The following is a 21,688-nucleotide window of genomic DNA, read 5'->3' as shown; positions in this document are numbered from 1 at the left end:
GCCCCGTGACAGAGCACCTCAGACGACAAAACATCACATATACTCATGGGGGCACCCGTTTCGTCTTATCTTCCGCTTCAATGGTAAATTGCACCAGATGCACTCTCTCATTGACACTTGCCAACTGCTGGGCCTGGCAGTGCCCAGTGATGAAGATGAACAGCGAAGTGTTGGGTCGGAGACGGAGATTTCCTACTCCGGGTGGCAACGACCCAAGCGATAACGGCGGTTCCGGAAGCCGGACAAATGAGTCATTGTGAAGGGCCAGCAGGACGCACTCACCTCCGCTGCTGACGCGTTGGCGGGCCCGAGCTCTGTCGCTGAACGAAGTCCTGACACCTGCTTCCCTTGAACCAAAACTCCCGACACACAGGCGAGCAGCGGGGGACTCGGTTCCTTCCCTTGTTCACACCACGAGCCCCGTGGTTACGACTTCCCGGTCCATACGGGAAGGCGGACATTGTGCTCAAGACCTAATTTTTCTACATAGACTGAGTTACTTGTTCCCAGTTGGGACTTTTGTTTTGCTCTTGAGTTTCTTGGGGTTTTTTATGTTTGGGTTCCCTCATCCACCTCCCCTACCTGCAGCTCCTGACATGCCTTTCGTGCACATTGCCAGTTTAGTCTCCTTTGTCCTGGTGTGCGTTATGTCTGGCGGCGCCAACAGCAATGTTGACCGGCCACCCTCCCCTGATGCCACATATACGAGGCCTAAACAACCTGATTAAGCGTAGGTCAGTCCTGAATTATCTGGAACTATCCGGGGCCGACATCTGTCTTCTCCAGGAAACTCATCTTTTATCTACAGATCACCAAAGACTGAGGTCTAGGTTCTTCCCCATGCAGCTGTTCTCCTCTTGCGCCTCGAAGTCTGCTGGAGTGGCCATCCTAGTCTCCCGCTCCTTCCAGGACAGAATCATACAGAAAGAAGCTGAAATTCGGGGTCGACTACTGACATATCAATTCCTACTGGGGGAGGTGACATTTATCGTTGGGTCTATTTACTCACCCAATGAAGGACAAGCCAAGTTTCTTCACACTGCCCTCCGAGAGGCGGCCGCTGCCTCGGACCGCCATTTGTTATTGGGGGCGACCTAAACATTGTTTTCGACAACGACTTAGATCGCTCATGCCAGAGGACGACACAAGTAGGAGTACTTTACACGCACAGAGCAGGCATATCTCAGTGATCTAGGGCACACAGACCTTTGGCGACATTTTCACCCACGTACCTGCAGTTATACATTTTACTCAGGAGCTCACAAGACCTATGCCCGCCTTGACTATTTTCTTAGTACCACTTCGCACCGAGCCTATGCAGCGGATGCTGAAATCTTAATGGTCTCGCTTTCTGACCATTCGCCAGTGCTGGCCACCTTCCAGCTGCCGCGCTCCTTCCGACCCCTTAGGCTTTGGTGCTTGCGAGATACACTTCTGCATCTCCCCACAGTAGTCACACAAATCCAAAAGGCCATTACTGACTTCCTCACACTCAATGCTAACACAGACACCTCACAAACAACTCAGCGGACTGCTCTGAAAGCGGTTCTCAGAGGGGAATTCATTGCCATATCCTCCGCCCAAAACAAAGAGGGCGGAACTTACTCAGAGGGTCTCGGAACTTGAACAACTGCACCAAAAAAACGGGGCCTCCCGTGCTTGGAGGCAGCTCTGTATAGAACGAAAGCAACTCGCGGCATTAGATCAAGACAGAGCTCAATTCGCGGCATTAAGGCTTCGACACTCCTATTATACAGAAGGAGACAGATGCGGTCGTCTCCTTGCTAACAAGTTGCGCGAGGCAAGACAGCGTCAGGGAGTACAGGCCATTCGTGCACCTGGAGGTAATCTAATTTCTGACGACGCGGCAATAGCTGAGGTGTTCAGAGATTTTTACGCAGCTCTGTATTCTGGGGACTCTCTTGAGGCTCAGCATAGCATTGACTATATAGCACAGGCTCAATTGCCCGCCCTGACCAAACCACAGGCCGCTTATCTGTATAGGCCTATACAGAAGGAAGAAGTTATCTCAGCTATTTCACGCCTCAAACTGGGCAAGTCACTCGGCCCGGATGGTTACACAGCCGCCTTCTATAAGGCATTTTGCGGCCAATTGGCCCCCATCTTGACAAGCCTCTTTAACACCTTCGTGTATGCGGATGCCAATCCTGCGGAGATGCTGGAAGCTGCCGTGGTAGTAATCCCGAAACCGGGTAAGGACAAGATGGAGTGCAGCGCATATAGACCAATCTCCCTATTGAATGTGGATATTAAATTGCACACCAGCATCCTCGCGGCTCGCCTGGTGCAATATATAGCCCAGCTGATCGAGCCCGATCAGGCCGGCTTTGTACTGCAGAGGCAGACTAGCGACAACCCCAAACGGATCCTACATTTGATAGAGAAGGCAACCCGCACTCAAGGCGAGTACATGCTCCTGGCCATCGATGCGGAGAAGGCCTTCGATAGAGTGCACTGGCCCTATCTCGAGATGGTGCTGATGGCTGCTGGCTTCGGCGAGAAGTTTCGAACTAGAGTTTTAAATTGCTATCGCCTCCCAATGGCTGCAGTCCGAGTTAATGGCCACACATCTTCCCGATTGGCAGGGGCACAAGGCAAGGATGCCCTCTGTCGACCCCTTCTTTTTGCGCTCTATATGGAGCCTCTGGCACTACGAGTTCAGAAGCATTCCCTCATAACGGGGATTCAATTAGATCAAGACATCCACACCATTAGCCTATACGCAGAGGACATTCTGCTTTCTTTTTTCAGAACCGATCACGGCCCTGCGAGCCCTGTTCATTGAGCTAGATAGCTTTGCTCGAGGGTCAGGTTATAAAATCAATATGGATAAATCCATGGCCTTGGAGATCTCCCTCTCCCCACACACCCTTACCTTTCTCCAGGAGGAACATCCAGTGCAATGGGAAACTACCGCAATACCCTTCCTTGGTATCCAATTGGCCCCCACCATCTAAGCGATCGCTGCCTCAACTACTCAACACTCCGCGCCCGCATCCGCTCAGAATTGAATAGGTGGAAACGCTGTACAATGACTTGGTTAGGCAGGATTGCGGCGACCAAAATCACTATCCTTCCCCAAATACTATATCTCTTCCAAACTCTTCCTCTCCGACACCCCCTCAACTCCCCACCCCCCCCTCCCCCGGGCTGGATTCAGCAGACCCAAGCAGACTTATCGCGCTTCATCTGGCATGGCCATAAACCCCGCTTCCGACACCCTGTCGCGGTTCTTCCGCCAGGGGAGGGGGAGTAGGGGTACCAGACATCCAGTTGTACTATGACGCCACCCAGCTTCGCTATATAGTGGAGTGGCAGAGCTTGGAGTCAGAGAAACACTGACTATTCCAGGACCAGGCGGTCACAGGTCGACCGCTGCAAGGTATCCCTTTTCTCCGCAAGACTCATCGCCCCCCCAACCTGTATGCTTCCTTGATCACGGGCACCCTTATGGACTTGTGGGACCGGACCAATGTGTCCGCACAGCTGACTACCTACCCATCTCCTCTCACGCCACTCTTTGACAATCCGGACTTTCAGCCCGGTATGGATATGTGGGCTTTTCAGGCTTGGCGCTCTTCCCCTTGCAGGTCTCTGAGTCACCTCTGTGATCGGGCCGGTGTTCTCACTTTTCCGCAACTTAAAGAACACTATGATATCCCAGAAACGGAGCGTTTACCATACCTTCAGATTCAACACTGGGCGTTACACCCACAAGTCAAACCACAGGCTCAACGCCTACTGACCCCCTTCGAGAAGTGGTTAGTGACACGCACCTCCAATAAAAAGATGATCTCCGACCTTTATAGTATGCTCTTAGCCAATACCACTCACGCTTACAATGCAGGTCGAGCTACGAAAAATGGGGGACCATATACCATAGGGCAAGACACTCCGCTTATCACAGAAACCCTGACCAAAATTGTCACCTATTGGTACTACACACCAGAACGTTTGCATCGCTTTGACCCCAGACGGAGTGACCTATGTTGGAGGGGATGTAGGGAAGTGGGTACATTGGAACACTTGTTATGGAGCTGCACCTGCATACAATCCTACTGGACTCAAGTGATTGATGAAATTGACCAGCACTTTGAGACACAACTTCCGAGATTCCCCTCTTATATCCTCTTATGGCCTTCCGAACGCACTGACATACCCACTCAAATCCAGGAGAGGTCGACAGATCGCGATTGCTTTGGGATCAGCAATACAGAATATCCTAATACATTGGCGCTCCACCCAACTTCCCACATATGCTGGCTGGCTCCAGAGACTCTGGCTGGTGCTGGGCATGGAGAAACTCACGCTTACACTGGCCGGTAGGGGGTCAGAATTTCCTGAGTTGTGGCGGCCCTTCCTGATGCTGTTGGTGTCTGAGTTCAGGGAGTTAACTTGCCCTCGGTACCTGCGCCTGCCTGACACAAAGATACCGAGCTGCACTTCCAAGACATCTCGTAAGCGGGGCCGTTAAATACCAGACTGCCTCCCTTTTATGCTCTCCTTTTCACCCCTCCTCCCCTCCCGGTTTCTTTAGTTCAAGGTGGACGAGGGGTGGGTGGGGTGCAGGGGGTTAGGGTTACGGGGTGGGTTGGACAGGGGGGAAGGTTTACCTGTTTTTGTTTTTTATTTTATTTGAAGGACCCGCTCCATGCTTATTACCTATGGTAACAATGCAACGCGGCATTATTGTCTTTCTACACACTAATGAGGAGCTGTGGTTCACTGTTTTTGATTTGTGCTGAAATCAATAAAAAAAGATTTAAACCAAAGCAGTGGCTGAAGGGGATCAACCCAAGCAACCAATAACAGAAGAGGTCTGGCTGAAAGAGCAGTGTGTATTTTCCAGGCCCTAAAATAGCACTTTCTCTGTACCCAATCTTATATATAATCACTGAAACTGTAGTTAACAGAAGTAATCGTTGACAGGGGAATAATACGGAGTACTACAATGTCCTAACTAGGAGCTACTTTAACATTAACTCTGTCTCATGCTGTCATGGGTGAAAGATGTAAATGCAGCATAACTAATTGACCATTTTTGATGAGTCTTTAAGAGTTTGTTGTTAGGTGACCCTTAAAAATATCATAATTGCACTGTTGTTAGGTTGTCTTTTCCATATGGGTATTTCTTTAAGCATATGTGAGTAAGGAAATAATTTTTGTTTTGTTTTTTCTTAGAGTGTTGTCCTATAACATTACGTAACAATTACATGAAAGTTTATGGTTGTACCTGTGGTATTGTATTATACTGATTGACATTTTTCACAAGTAAAAGTACAATTGTTTCCATGTGTGTTCATTCTTGATTTAATTATTGATGACTTAGCTGGTCAAATATTTTTGTTTTTGTTAATGTTCAAATAAAAATTAGGTATTTGTCTTTAGGAACAAGCGCTGCTGGTAGAACCTTATGTTTAGTTTAGTTTAGTTTAGTTTTAACATTTGTATAGCGCCTTATATACCCAGAGGGTCTCAAGGCGCTTGAGGGAGGGGGGTACTTTACTTATCGAATATCCAAGTTTTCAGTTGTTTTCTGAAGGAGGGGTGGTTCTGTGTAAGGCGGAGGTGGGTGGGGAGAGAATTCCAGGTTATGGCCGCTAAGTAGGAGAAGGATCTTCCCCCCATGGTGGATTTGTGTATGCGTGGGATTGCGGCGAGGGCTTGAGTGGATGATCGCAGTTGGCGGGTGGGGGTGTAAAAGGACAGGCGCATGTTGAGGCATTCGGGTCCTAGGTCGTAGAGGGCTTTATGTGCGTGGGTGAGGAGACGGAATGTTATTCTCTTGTTGACGGGGAGCCAGTGGAGGTCTCACAGGTGACCGGAGATGTGCGCTTGACGGGGGATGTCCAGTATGAGTCTGGCTGAGGCGTTTTGGATTCGTTGGAGTTTTTTCTGTAGTTTGGCTGTGGTTCCGGCGTAGAGGGTATTTCCGTAGTCCAGTCGGCTTGTGACCAGTGCGTGGGTGACCGTCTTTCTTGTTTCGGTGGGGATCCATCAGAAGATATTTTTGAGCATGCGTAGGATGTTGAAGCATGATGATGAGACGGCGTTGACTTGTCTGGTCATCGAGAGGGAGGAGTCGAGAATGAAGCCCAGGTTACGTGCTTGGTCCGTAGGTATGGGTGCGCTTCCCAGGGCCGGTGGCCACCATGAGTCGTCCCAGGCGGAGGGAGATGAGCCTAAGATGACCACTTCCGTTTTTGTCCGAGTTCAGTTTTAGACGGCTGTTCTTCATCTATTCGGCTACTTCTTTCATCCCCTCGTGTAGGTTGGTTTTGGCGGTGTTTGGGTCTTTGGTGAGGGAGAGGATCAGCTGTGTGTCGTCTGCATAGGAGATGATGTTGGTGTTGTGTTGGCGCGCAATGGACGCGAGGGGACTCATGTATATGTTGAAGAGGGTGGGACTGAGTGAGGATGCTTGTGGTACGCTGCAGATGACTTCGGAGGCCTCTGATCTAAAAGGGGGGAGGCGGACTCTCTGGGTTCTTCCGGAGAGGAACGAGATGATCCATTCCAATGCTTTTCCTTGTATTCCGATGTTGCTTAGGCGTTGTATACGGGTGCTGTGACAGACTGTGTCGAAGGCTGCGGAGAGGTCAAGTAGGATGAGGGCGACAGTTTCTCCGTTGTCCAGTAGCGCTCGAATGCCGTCTGTTGCTGCGATGAGGGCGGTCTCAGTGCTATGTTTGGCTCGGAAGCCGGACTGTGAAGGGTCGAGGGATTTTTTGGGTTCGAGGAAGGCGGCGAGTTGACTGTTGACGGCTTTTTCAATGACTTTGGCCGGGAATGGGAGGAGCGAGATGGGGCGGTAGTTCTTAAGTTCAGTGGGGTCTGCTGTGGGTTTCTTCTGGAGGGCGCTGAGTTCGGCATGTTTCCAGCTTTCCGGGAAGGTAGCGGAGTTGAGGGAGCAGTTGATGACATCTCGGAGATGGGGTGCGATAATGGAGTCTGCTTTGTTGAAAATGTGGTGGGGGCATGGATCGGTAGGAGATCCTGAGTTGATGGAGTTCATCAGGCGGATGGTCTCTTCAGTGGAGATTGGGTTCCAGGCGCAAAGGTTGTTAGAGGGGTGTTTTGGTTCGGAGGTGGGTGGGGTGGACTGGACTCCGGCATGGTTTACGAAGCTGTTATGGATGTCTGCGATTTTGTTGTGGAAGAATGAGGCTAGGGAGTCGCAAAGGTCTTAGGAGGGAGTGATGTCGTTCGTGCCGGCGGTGGGGTTGGAGAATTCTTTGACAATGTTGAATAGTTCCTTGCTGTTGTGGGCGTTGTTGTCGAGTCGGTCCTTGAATGCTGATTTCCTGGTGGATCGAATCAGTTGGTGGTGTTTGCGGATGGCGTTCTTAAAGGTGGCCAGGTTGTCAGCGGTACGGTTTTTTTGCCAGGCTTTCTCGAGAGTGTGACAGATCTTCTTGGATTTCTTTAGGTCCTCATTGAACCAGGGTGCTTTTTTGTTATCTTGTTTGATTTGACGTTTTTTCAGGGGTGCTAATTCGTCAGCGCTGTGGGTGATCCATTGTGTGAGGTTGCTGGCTGCAAGGTTTGGGTCCGAAGATTTTGCAGGGGGGTTTTGGTGCAGTGATGTGAAGAGTTGGTCGGTTGTAATTTTGTTCCAGTTTCTGCGGGGAATTGGTTGTGGGAGGTTGTGGGTCGTAGTCTTTTTGTAGCTTAAGTGAATGCAGCTGTGGTCTGTCCACTGAAAAGCTGTGGTATGATTGAAGGTGATGTGCTTGCTGGAGGTGAAGATTGGATCGAGCGTGTGTCCAGCATAGTGGGTGGGGGTGTTAACAAGTTGTTTGAGTCCGAGATTAGCGAGGTTGTCGAGAAGGGTGGTGGTGTTGCTGTCGTTGTCCTTTTCCAGGTGGAAGTTGAGGTCTCCCAGTAGAATGTAGTCTTCGGAGGGGAGGGCGTGAGGGCTGATGAAGTCAGCAAAGTCTTCGCTGAATTGTGCGCGAGGTCCTGGTGGTCTGTAGACGAGGGTGCCTCCGAGTGTGGTCTTGGGGTCGGTGTGGATCTGGAAGTGAAGGTGTTCGGCGGCAGCGAGGTGATCGTTGGAACTGGTCGTGATGCGGATGGTGTTCTTATGGACGATGGCGATGCCTCCTCCTGTTTGCTTGGTGCGGTCTTTTCGGATGATCTTGTATCCGTCCGGAATGGCTATGGCGATGTCGGGTGCTGAAGATGTGTTCATCCAGGTTTCTGTGAGAAAGGCGACGTCCGGCGATGTGGTGTCGAGTAGGTTCCATAGTTCAATGGCGTGCCTGTGGACCGAACGGGTGTTGAGCAGGATGCACTTCAGGTGGTTAGTGTCGGAGCTCTGTTTGGAGTCTGAGGGTATGGTGATGGTATTGATGCAGTCGAACTTGCAGGAGTGGCAGGTGAATGGTCCATGGGTGTGTCCTGGGGCGGCTTGGTGGGAATTTGGTGGACGGCCGGGGTTGAGGGCTGAGAGGGTTGCAGCGTCGTACGTGATGCGGGAGGTGATGGGTTTGCGAGGACCAGGGGGTCTGGCACTGGGCGCGGTCCAGGCGCGGACGGGCGTAGACGGGCTTACCTTTGGCGCACCTTCGGCGCGCATGGGGCGCGGCCGATGCGCGTGGACGCTGCGCGAAGGTCCATCTGTCATAAATGGATAGTGGAGGGGGGCGGAGCGAGGGAGGGGCAGCTGGGAGGCGGGTGCAGGGTAGGACGGTCAGTAGGAGCTGGAGGGAGCGGGGGTGGGGCCGCGGGGAGCAGCGGCGGCGTGGACGGGCTAAAGGCACAACAACAATGCTGGGAGGTCGTGGGCACAAGACAAACAATCGCTGGCACACTCAAGGGCACAGAATGCGTTCGCAGGCACAATTAGCTGGCCCAAAATAAAATGCGGTCGCAGGCACAATCAGCTGGCACAATAGATGTCAATGCAGGCAACGATACCAGGCACTATGGCAGGGTACAATGCGGGTCGCTGGCACAGATGGCAGGGCAGGATGCAGGTCGCTGGCACAAATGGCTGGGGCGAGCTGCGAGAGGAGCGACCAGTTCTGACCGGAGTCAGGCTGGACACAGCTCCTAGTCTCGCGCTATCAGCTTAAGGTATGTTTGTGGGAGGGAGGGGCAGCTGGGAGGCGGGGGGCGGGGTAGGATGGTCAGTAGGAGCTGGAGGGAGCGGGGGTGGGGCCGCGGGGAGCAGCGGCGGCGTGGACGGGCTAAAGGCACAACAACAATGCTGGGAGGTCGTGGGCACAAGACAAACAATCGCTGGCACAGTCAAGGGCACAGAATGCGGTCGCAGGCACAATTAGCTGGCACAAAATAAAATGCGGTTGCAGGCACAATCAGCTGGCACAATAGATGTCAATGCAGGCAACAATACCAGGCACTATGGCAGGGTACAATGCGGGTCACTGGCACAGATGGCAGGGCAGGATGCAGGTCGCTGGCACAAATGGCTGGGGCGAGCTGCGAGAGGAGCGACCAGTTCTGACCGGAGTCAGGCTGGACACAGCTCCTAGTCTCGCGCTATCAGCTTAAGGTATGTTTGTGGGAGGGAGGGGCGGCGGGGGGTGGGGTAGGATGGTCAGTAGGAGCTGGCGGGGGTGGGGCCGCGGGGGAGCAGCGGCGGGGTGGATGGGCTAAAGGCACAACAACAATGCTGGGAGGTCGTGGGCACAAGACAAACAATCGCTGGCACAGTCAAGGGCACAGAATGCGGTCGCTGGCACAATTAGCTGGCACAAAATAAAATGCGGTCGCAGGCACAATCAGCTGGCACAATAGATGTCAATACAGGCAACGATACCAGGCACTATGGCAGGGTACAATGCGGGTCGCTGGCACAGATGGCAGGGCAGGATGCAGGTCGCTGGCACAAATGGCTGGGGCGAGCTGCGAGAGGAGCGACCAGTTCTGACCAGTTCTGTACTATTTAGATGTTTAAGGAACATATTCAGACTTAAGTGCAGTGTTTTATTTATTATTTGCAAACAGTTGTTGTTGGTTGTCTGTCTAACGCAACATAAGTTAAATTGGGCCATACCTAAGTTGTGTCTCTATGAAGGCGTACTGCTTCTCCATGATGCCTCAATGTCGAAATAGTGCTTTCTAATTTATTTTCATAAACAGCATATTCCATGTAGCTCCATTCTGGAGCATCACAGGATGTGGGGTTTGCCCATGACAGGCTCCATGCAGGTGTATAGTACCTCAAATGGGATATTGTGCCATACTGTGGCTAATAATTTGTGTATGGAAGCATAAGAATCGGTTTAGCATCAATTTGCAGCACTGGCAAGGTTAGCCTCGCCCATGACGGTCCGTATTGTGGTATATAGGGTCGCCATTGTGTCTTAGTTTAGATATATAGTGCTTGCTTAGTGCCTCTATGGAGACAAATATGATCTAGTCCGTCACAGATTATTTTATGACGTTTATATTCTAAAATCATATTCTATGTTGCACCATCTTGTAAGGTGTGGGCTCCAGGTACCGGATTTATTTCTTTATATAAATTTATGTCACCTTGTGTGCAGTAGAGTTGTTAATTCTTGTTTGCAAACATAATGTCACATAATTTGGGAAGGAATATCCAATGTTAGCAAATATTTACGGATACGTGCGGCAGTGGCACATTTGCATTGCCCACTTGATTTTTGCTTCATAACTAAAAAAAAATGACTGACAAAATGCATTGAACTAAGATAAGGTACTGGTTGGGACAATGCACTAAATCAATTTAATTTTGACTGGCATGCTGTGAATTGCTATGTTATTTAGAAAAATCTGTGAACTTTACCTTGCTGACCTACCCGCACCATATCTAGTACGCTAAACTCGTGATATTTTAAGGTTATTTGGAGAAAAATCCGTCGGCGAGGATATGGTGCTAAAGGGTACAGATATGTGATTTCTTATGGAGTGAGACCCACTGCTGCATATATGTAGATATACATATTATTTGTCTACATATATTGTTTTAATAACCAGAAACAGTGCGCTGTAAATACAAAATTCATTCCAAAAATGCAACAAGTAAAAATGTATACTTTCCAGTAGTTACGGTAAGAGGTGGAAGGTTCTGCTTTTTGGGTTTTATATTCTGAAGAATGCATGGAGTCACCTCCGATGGATTCTCATGTCTATCATGAAAGCTGAGTGCTGTAACCTTGAATGGTGTCCTGTGGGTGCTGCAGGCCCCATTTGAAATCCATGTACAACCAAGAGGCTGCGTGCTGTACCCACAGATGCATATCCATGTGCATCATGAAGGTTAAGTGCTGTAACCTCATGTTGACCTTGTGTACACTTTGAAGACTGGGTGTTATAATATCAGATTCATGTAAGTTAGCTGCTGTAATTGATTCTTATTAAGGCTGGGTGCTTTAATCGTAGGTTGTTTCTTGTGTAAATCATGAAGTGTAGGTGCTTAACCTCAGATGGATTCTTCTGTACGTTATGCAGGTTAGGTGCTGTAAAATCGTGTAGATCCTTCCAAACTGCATGGATAATCCCTGGATTCGATGAGATGCGTGGGATTTGTAAAGCGCACAGATCCTTCTAAATGTGTGCTGGCACTAGTCAGTCAACAGTTTTTTAATACTGGGTGTACAGCCATGTTTTCTTTTTTTATTTCAAATCTTTTTTATTGAAGAATAAGGATAAAAATAAAGACAATACAATAAATCTTTAAAGGTACAAATGAACAAATTCTTGGTATCATGACACTTACAATAATCAAAAAGCAAATCAAGGGAAGAAGATAAGAAAAGGAAGAGAGAGAGAGAGAGCTAGAGAAGGGAAAAGATAGAGAAGAAGAGAAGAGAGAGGTGAGAAGAGAGAGGACAGGTGTATCCATCATCAACTTCTTTTTAAAAGTATGCTCGGATCTCTCCTGCCAAAGAGTCAGGGCAAGTGTATCCCACTCGGATGGACGAAGGAAGGGAAAAGAACGCCCTTTTCCGGGTCCTAGCTGAGAGAATTGGGGTACCTTTGCCAAGATCCTATTTGAGGACTGAGGCTCCCCGCAGGGTAGTGGAACTGGATTCTGCTAGACAAGTAACTTGGGCCCGTCTGATGTAGAGCACGAACAGTCAGCACCGGGCTCTTGATTAGGATTTGTTTACTAACTGGCAGCCAGTGCAAGGTATGAAGATGCTTCGTGACCCTGTTTCTCCAAAGACGCTTAAATAAAAGTCATGCCGCAGCATTCTGGGCCACCTGAAGGCTATGAAGATTACATACTGTATCTCATTTGTGGTCTTGTGTACATCATGAAGGTTGTTTCCTCTATGTGTCTGGTACAATAAGTAAGCTTTCAGCTGTAGCCAGCAGGTTTTTGCTTGCTTGGCTCAGGGATGGGAGTAACTTTAATTGGAAAGCATGGTCAGTCACTCTGAAATTAATCTGCCACCAGCGTGTCTATTATTTGTTGCCTATTGATTGCAAGGGGCAGTTTTTTAAATGTTCTTGTGGCACTGAAAACGTTTATTTGATGTGGTTTGTGCCGGAGCATGTAGTATGTAGAATACCCACAATTCCTATTTTTATTGCCTTCCCCACATTGTATAAAATGGTAAATGTTATGTGACTGTGTGTAATTTTGTATTGTAATATAAATAAAGTAAATAGAACTCACTAATTTATTTATTTATTTTATTTTATTTTATTTGAAAAGTTTTATATAGCGCTGGCTAGACCCAGAGGTATCGGAGCGCTTTACATGAGGATAACTGTACAGTGTGTTGTTCAGTACTGTCTCATACACCATACTTTTTTGTGAACAGGAACGTATGTTTGAGATGCTCCTGCTCCAATAATAATGTTCAATATTATGCTTATGTTTCTAGGAGTTAGGGCCTCGCAATATCTTATTCTGTAATACATTGACTAAAGTAAGTGGGAATAGCACTGATCGCCATTTATTTTGCATTGTTAGTTATCTTGCCGATACTGAATAGGATCATTGAAAGGTTTTTACTAACCATTTACTATTTTACTTTTAGTCTGTTGGAAACCATGTCTCATTACACAGATGAGCCGAGGTTCACCATAGAGCAGATAGACTTGCTGCAGCGGCTGCGACGCACTGGAATGACCAAACATGAAATCCTTCGTGCTTTGGAGACGCTTGACCGGCTTGATCATGAGCATAATGACAAGTTTGGAAGGAGGTCCAGCTATGGAAGAAGTTCATATGGCAACAGTATCAAAAATGCCCCAGCTTCTTCCTCTACAGCCACAGCTTCTACACAGACTCAACACTCTGGTATGTCCCCATCACCGAGCAACAGCTGTGACACTTCCCCTCAACCATGCACTACCAATCAGAATGGGAGGGAGATTAATGAGAGGCTGTCGACCTTCAATGGAAAGATGTCTCCCACTCGTTATCATACAAACAACATTGTTCCAAGATCCTACAGTTTTGAAGCTTCAGAAGAGGATCTTGATGTTGATGATAAAGTGGAAGAACTGATGAGGTTAGTAAAAACAAAACTTGTATATTACTCCGGAATACTGTCTGACAACTGGCTTCTTATCTAACTAGAATACATAGTTTTTATTAAGTACTGACAGTGGTTAATAAAACTAGCTTGTGGTCTAAATTAATAACCCCTCCTTGATATTTGATTTCCTGCTATCAACTTTAACTTTCTATTTTACAAAAATGTCTTTAGGGTTTCTAATAGTAAATCATTTCCTTGAAGTTTAAGACCGTATTACTCATAGTCTCCCTAGCAACAGCATCAAGGCCTCTGTGTTCCCCCACCCCACCATTAAAAAAGAACTTCCAACTGTCTACTACTGATTATGTTGTTCTTTTGTATTGGGTGGGTTAGATTTAGGGGAATCTTTTTTTCTTAGTGCATTCTAATTGAGTAACAACTCTTTCTTTCAATATTTAAATCTGTTGCCTGCGCTCTCATACATGCCCTTTATATAGTTTTTAGGTGACTAAAATGGCATACATTTCTCTCTGACGGCCTTCAATATACCATGGGCTGTCACAGCAAAGATTCTTGTTCTTTTTCGCTGACGTTCGGCTGGCTCACCACATTAAGGGGATGATTACGATGGCGGGGGGACTCGAGTCTCCCCGCCATCGTAGTGGTGACTACAGACGGTGGTCCCGCACCATGAATTACGATGCGACCACCACCATGGCGATCACATCCAGCCTGTTTAACATTGCGGCAGGGGTTCTGGCTGCAGCACCCACTGCAATGCTAAAGAGGCATGTCCTGCATTTCCCTGCCACTTAGTGCAGGGAAATGTAGGGGGTACCATGGGTACCCCCTCAGTGCACCCCCAACACAAGGGGGGACAGCAACGGGCCCTCGGAGCCAATCCCCACCAGCCTTTCCATGGCGGTGTTACCGCTATGGAAAGGCTGGCTTGAGCCAGCATTGTAATTTGGAGGACGGTGTCTGCTAGGCACTGCCACCATTTTCGACATGCAGGCCGGTCCGCCAGGCAATTGGAACAATTGCCTGTGGCGGAACTGTGGTGGGCGGTCTTTATGACCGCCACAGTACCTGAACGATTCCCATTGCCAATATAATATGGCGGGGGAAAATTGCTGTCCGATGGCTGAGGGCCCGGCACCGCACGGCTGGCGTTGGCGGACTATCCTTCATCATAATCACTCCCTAAGTTTTTTGCATTTGCCAGAAGAGGTACAAATGATGTCTCTTTGTTTTTACTCAGGAATATCTGACAATGAAGCACTGTGGTTTGTGGTACCCAGTCTCAGTTAAATCTGCGTTTAATGAATTTAACTGAACATGAGTAATATCAAAGGTTGTAGCCTGACTTGTCTTTCTGCAAACCATTAGATCTCGTTCAGATTCTATGGGGGCATCTTATATCCTTACAGTTTAGTTTCAATTGGCTTACACTAATTACCAGTGGAAAGCCCTCAAAACTATTTTCAGTGTTCCAAGTCTGTCTGTTCCACTGGAAAATACTGGAATGCAGTATTAAATACTAATACTGTTTCTCAGGAGTTGGATTAGTTAGAACTATAATTAAGCAACTATATTTAATAGTTATTAAAATCCAATTCAATTATGAAGTTTTATTTTTACTAAATGTTAAGGGAAAGTACCTTTTATAAATTTACCTTTTTCCATCCCTAAAGTCGCTGAAGACTAATCTTCATTTTGCTCTTCCACTTCTGCCAGCTAGTAATTAACATTTGAATAAGTGTGAATAATCCTATTCTGTCACAGTCAAATGTTATTTGTGCCTAGGCAGGGCCCTACTTTTCTCTACCCCGTCTGGCAGGCAGAGTCCAATCGCACAGTGGGTCTCTTTTGACATTATAGTGTCAACGCCTGCCTGACAGGTCTGCTGGCTTTACATATAACACTTGAGGCGTACTTCAAAGGATGGAACCAAAATTCCAAAACAGTTCTTGTGTATCAACTGTCTGGATGCTGGAAAACTCTGCTTTGTGCTATTAGACTTATGTTTCTGGGCTTATTGGCGCCATTGGCTACTTCAACCTGCATTTTAGTATTAGATGTGGGAGGACTCTTGGATTATACATAACCAGTCCTCGGAGCTCAAGGTTAGATGTTTGACATCTTGAAAATTGCCAAATTTGGTAGGGTTAGACCCCAGAGAATATTTACCCCTTTTGTTAGGCAATGGCATGGGGTCATTCCCCGCAACTAGCTCATGCAAGGCTTAGATCAGGCATGTTAAAGCTACAGGAACCCAACAAGAGGCTTTTTCCTGCAAGTGTCAAGCTGATCAGTGGCAACTAGTCCTGGACTGGAACCTCCTGTTGGCCTCGGTCTGCCACCCTGTGAGTCTCTTAAGTTCCTCCCCTGAGGTCATTGGCTGCCTGTGGTAGATTGGGACTTTAAGGACTAAATTCAGAATGTAAAATCTTTGACCATGACAAACCTGGTTAGTGTATCCAACCCCGGTTTCATCAGGATTAGCATCCAAATGCACCTAAGTCCTGTTCTATCGCAACCTTTGACTGTCATTTGCACTTCGTGCTTCTTGGCACTATTTATAATTAAAACTTTAAAAATTCTAATCTCCTGTTCCTCTTGTTGAATTTTTAAATCGAGTCTGGTCCGCGCATGCACTGGTCTGCGAGGCATGCTGTATTCAGGAAGGGACTTGAAGCTCTGCCCCTTTTTTCTCATTGGTTTGTATTCTCAGTGTGAGAACAGATAGACCAGCTTTTTGTAGGCCAACTAACAGGGCATGTGATTCTGCTACCTTTGAAGTAGAATCATCTAAACATTTAGTGTTTGTACATATTGCTTTAAGTTATCCACTTCAAACGTTCTCTGCACTGCAGCACAAGTGGCAGAATATGTTTGTTTAGTGCTCACCACTGGCTGTGCAGATCCGTCCGTACACACTCCTGTACTCATAAATTGGTAAAACATTAGGAATCTGTGGAACATTTTGAGTATATTGCAAAAATTCATGCATGCGGACTGTAGGATCATATTCAAATTTTATGTCAATAGCATTTAAAGAAGAGTGCGACTTCACCCAGCGCAGGTGTAAAGCACTAGCATTTAGAATACTCGATTTTGTCACTGCCAGTAATGTAGGTTTAGGAGAAACTATATTGATTTGTTTCCCATGTGCCAAAGGGTGCTGTTTTAACATGCCATCTGCAGCACAGTAAGGTTTTTTTTCTGTAGGTTTAATCCTCCCCTCAGCAGAGTACAGATACGATCCATAAGCTACAGTAGTTGCCTTTATTGTAAACTAAGCAAGTATAACCTTAGGTACTGTGAACAACTCTAAATATTAGGTTTCATTATCCCTAGTCTGTAAATATTGGTCTCGAACATGTCTGCTTCCAGTCCGTGTAAGGTAGATGTTTGTTCTTTTATCCAAAGTTTTCAGAAAACAACTGATCAAATCATAAAAGGACTACACTCGCTTAACATAATATGGCAAGTAACCTCTCCTGAAATTAATAAATCCCATCAGGGCTTGTACTTTTCTTAACATGTTTGGAAGGAAGTGAGGAGCCCACCTTTACCCTAACTGGATAGCTTGTATCCGAGAAAGGCTACATTTTAGTAAATCATTTTTGATTTAAAAAAATGTATTTGATACCCTACTGTCACTATTCCGGGTGTTCAGTCAAGTCACCATCTGTATGTGTCATCTGAATGTTATCGCCCTGGAATCTTCTTGTAAAGTTATGCTGTTCCTACGAATATAGTAAGACTGTGTATTTGGATCAACAAAACTTCATAATACAGAGACTTAGTCTTCTTATATGAGCTGTAAATGTTGGTGTGCGTGGCTAGCTCACAGTACCGCATCTAAACCCCAAACCTTACAGTGTTATAGATGTATCATTGTTATAAGAATTATTAGAATGCTGCATAGTACAAACAATTCAACCATGTTAATTGTTAATAATTTTAAGGTTACTCTTATCTCCCACTAGTTTATCTTCGCTAAAGAGAGCATGTCGGGAGTACCCTTCTGCCAGGCCTGTTTGAGTGACCTGACCCCTTACTTTGGTCCTCTATGTCAAGAAGCCAGCCTCTGTGAATTAACAGAGGCATTCTTCTGGGTGTGTATGCCTGCACACTCCCCTTGCATATCTATTTTCCTTCCCAGGATGAAGGTTGGGGACAACGGAACAGCAGCTCAGTCACAGCTCACAGCAGCATTTCATGATGACTCTGGCATGAAAATAACCTCTCATTAAATGCAACATAGACGCTGAATCAATAGTAAAACGGCAAGCTTATCCTATTGTGCCAAAGGTGCAGAACAACATCTTTAATTAGTCTGAGGAGAAATAGTGATCTGCTAAGAGAAAAAATAAAATCAAACAAGGCAATGTGTCCTAAATCATTCGACCCTGGAACTAAATGTGCAGGCAACAGTGTCTACCAGGAATAAGTGTGCGCATGGCACATTCCCACATTAGAAAAAACACTTGCAAACCACCATTAGAAAAAGATGCTAAGTTAAAACGAGAATCTAAAATGGAGACTATATGTAAATCATACAACACCCTCCCACTCGTTGTAGAGCCAATTCATAAAAAAATAAGCAAAGCAATGACTAGATCTGAAAAAAAAGCCTTGCATTTTACATAAAACAATTTTAACATTATAGGCACATGCAGAAAGCTATATAAAATGGCAAATTAAAAAAAGCCCAAACTACAAAAAAATGAAGAAAAATTATGTAATAAAACGAAAAAGCCTATTCAAGAGTCTAGGAGACATCCAAATTGAAATTTTGCATCTCCATAATGTCCACATCGATCTCCAGGGGGTCGTCGGAGCCCAAGATTGAACCTGTATCCTCAGACAACACATCAACAAGGACCTGAAGAACAGGACCCAAAGGACAAAGAGAGTCACCACTAGTCCATTCAACATTATTCGAAGACAACAGTGGCAGGAGTGCAGCCGTTATAGAGGAAGCAGATGGCAAGAAACCAAAATTCGAAGGAGCATCCAGTATTGACAAAGGTGCTTGCAGAAAATGGAGCAGAGTCACTAGACAACACAACTGATGAAACTGCAAATGACATACACGTTGATTTATGTCCGGAGACTGGAACAGTTGCATAGCAAGGCACAATTTAAGAGCACATTCGAAAGAGCACTATAGGCTGCAGTCTCTGAAACCACAGGGGTCAGAAGGACAGAGACCAGTTCCCATTCAGTTCCAATAACAAGGGCTCTCCAAAATACTGCCTCATGCATTCATGACACTGGAGGACCTATGGCAGTTCAATTACCATCAGGCCTTGTTGTGGGACATCATTGTGCAGCAACAAAAATAGAACCAAAATAGCATCCAGAAGAAACAGCGCTACCGGAACGCCTTTAAAAATGTTTGAAAACTATGAATGTACAAAAAATGGAATAACTCCAAGCACAGTCTGAAAGGTAAAAACAAGTCCAGACCCAACCACTTTAAAAAAAAAGTATTTTCCTCCAGCGGTTAGAAGCATTGAAAATATTGTGTACCAGCCCACAGAAATGCTGCTGTAATTCAGTCTGCAATAATGACTTACCTCAGACAAGGAACAAGCCCCTTAAAGATCAAAGGTTGCCCATGCAGATGTTAAAGTGACATCTCTTTAAAACAAGGCTTTCAGTCTGCTTAATTTATCAAAATTAATTTGCAAAATAGGGACCTCCTGCCACAAAGTAACTTTTCCAAAAGACTGTGTGAGAGGATATAGATATTCATACAGCAAGTCACAACTGTAGAAACTGACTACGTAGGGGGTACCTGGTTTCATCCCACAGCAACTCTGATCATTGAAAAGTAAGTAGATCCCTGATCAAACATGAAATAGAAATCCATGATTTCTTCACTGACCATCAGCCTGACGCCATGTTCCTCACTGAAACCTGGCTCCGTAAGGATTCTGTCCCCGACATACTAGAAGCGCTCCCAAATAACTATATCATGCTATGACAAGATCGCACTCTAAAGAGCGGAGGTGAAATAGCCATACTTTCTCACCTATCCCTCAACTGCATGCTTGATAAAGTTCAATTAGGAAGCGCTGAGGCAGCCTTTTTTATCTTAAAGAGGGCTAATGACTCCGCGATAAGTGTTCTCCTTATCTATCGCCCGAATTTACAACGAATCATGTGGATCTGGCCATACAACTAGACCTTAAATACACTAACTTTATGGTTCTGAGTGATCTAAATCTTCACATAGAGGATCACCTCAAGACTGAGGTACAAACCTCATGTAAAGAACTTGCCAGTCTACAATTAGAACATGAATGTATGGCACCAACACACTTAGTGGGCCATCTGCTGGACCCAATTTTTTTCACAAATTGGGTCTGGTGGTAGAGCAACCGACCCCTGTCCCATGATCTGATCACCACCTTATAGAATTCCGTATACCATTACCTAAACCACTCTCTGTAAAATCAGATACCCTACCCTCCCGCGTAGGAACTGATCCAGGTATAACTGCGAGAGCTTTTCCAGTGCACTTGAGAAAACTCCACCTCTACTAAGTAACAACAATAATATAGCCTGTGCCTCAGTGGAGAAGTGGATCACGGAAGCACTTGATGAGGCTGCCCCCTGGACCACTAAGACACTTAAGAGAGGGTTTAAATCGGCGTCCTAGTTCAACGATGAGCTAAGAAGTGCTAAACAAGGCTGTAAGCCCCTAGAACGTAAATGGAGATTAGCCTTCTCTAAATAATCTAAGGGAGCTAATAAAACAGCACAAAACAAGTACCACTCACTAATCAAAAAGAGGCGCTCTATGTATTATAAGGAGAAAATTGATATGGCAGAAAACTCATCCAAGGAACTATATGCCACTCTAAAAGAGATTTCATCTCTTGAGAGAACATTCACAACACGACTCTAAAGAGCGGTACAATCTGATTGCAGTTTTCTTCCTTCAAAAACTTTTGAGCATATATAACTGTTTACCAGAGGGAGCCCAGAACTGCTCTACTGAACTAGAAGAGAAATCTACTGAGCTGGGTTTTCCACCCCTGAGGGAGTTTCTCGCCCCTCCCCCCTGCAATAGAGCTCAAGGAAGTGGCCTTAAAAATCAAATCAGGCTCCCCTGCCGTTCCAGCGGCACCCAACAAAATAAAGGAGGGCATTGAATTGATAATACCTCTCATACAGCAACTAGTAGACTCATCCTTTAAATGTGGAGAGGTCCCTAGGTCATAAAAACACAGGACTGCTATACCTCTAAAAAAATAAAACCTCTCAGATAACCCCGAGCTACTGGATAATTTCCGCCCCATCTCTCTGCTCCCCTACATCTCTAAAATCTCTGAAAAAGTTGTGAATAAACAATTAGTGACGCATATCAACTTGCACAACCTTATATATCCTACACAATCAGGTTTCAGAGCATCTTTTTCAACCGAATCTACTCTCCTTTTTGCAACAGAGACTATACGGAGACGGGTGGATGCCGGTCAGACGGTAGCCGTGGTCCTATTGGACCTAAGTGCCGCCTTCGACAAGGTATCACATATACCACTGTTGCAGCATCTGCAGACTAGATGGGGTGGCACTACAGTGGACGCGGTCCTTTCTGGAAAGCATGGTTTCCAAATTTGACAACACCCTCATCGATGAGAAATTCTGCCACTCTGTCAAGGGGTCCCGCAGGATCTATCCTGAGCCCCACCCTCTTTAATCTATACATCGGTCCGCTGGCTGAGATCATGGACAATTACAAGATCTCTATGGTGTCATACGCTGATGACACACAGCTTGTGGTGACCCTTGCACAAGACTGTGGTGAGTCAGCATTAAAGTTTTCTTCCTGTCTCAATAATCTGGCCTCATGGATGTCTATCAACTGCCTTAAACTGAATGGTAGCAAGACAGAGGTCATGATCGTTGGGAAATCCCCCTCTTTTTGGGGTGCAGCCTGGTAGCCCTATACACTGGGGCCTTTCCCTGCGCCCAAAACAGATGTAAAAAACCTGGGAGTGTGGCTCGATCCTAAACTCTTGTTCGAGTCTCAAACTAGAAAGGTGGCAGGGAGATGCTTTAGCACCCTGAAGATGCTAAAAAAACCTTAGACCTCCTTCCTGTAGCAGCAAGGAAAATCATAGTTCACACTTTGTGACCTCGCAACTTGACTACGGGAATGTCCTTCAATCAATCAATCAATCAAATGTATAAAGCGCGCTACTCACCCGCTA

General features: G+C 46.4%; 1 protein-coding gene across 11 annotated transcripts in view; it reads left to right on the top strand.

Moving 5' to 3' along the window:
• Positions 1 to 21,688, top strand: part of HMBOX1 (homeobox containing 1) — a 490,629-nt gene that overhangs the window by 223,629 nt on the left and 245,312 nt on the right. For all 11 annotated transcript variants that reach the window (XM_086928008.1, XM_086928002.1, XM_086928007.1 and 8 more), the window contains exon 4: positions 13,008 to 13,484. In XM_086928008.1, coding sequence (XP_086784134.1) covers positions 13,008 to 13,484 — 477 coding nt within the window. The remainder of the gene's footprint in view (positions 1 to 13,007; positions 13,485 to 21,688) is intronic.

This window comes from Lissotriton vulgaris, chromosome 6, assembly GCF_964263255.1.
Source record: "Lissotriton vulgaris chromosome 6, aLisVul1.2, whole genome shotgun sequence".
In the NCBI taxonomy this organism is placed as follows: domain Eukaryota; kingdom Metazoa; phylum Chordata; class Amphibia; order Caudata; family Salamandridae; genus Lissotriton; species Lissotriton vulgaris.
This window is presented reverse-complemented; position numbering and strand designations above follow the sequence as displayed.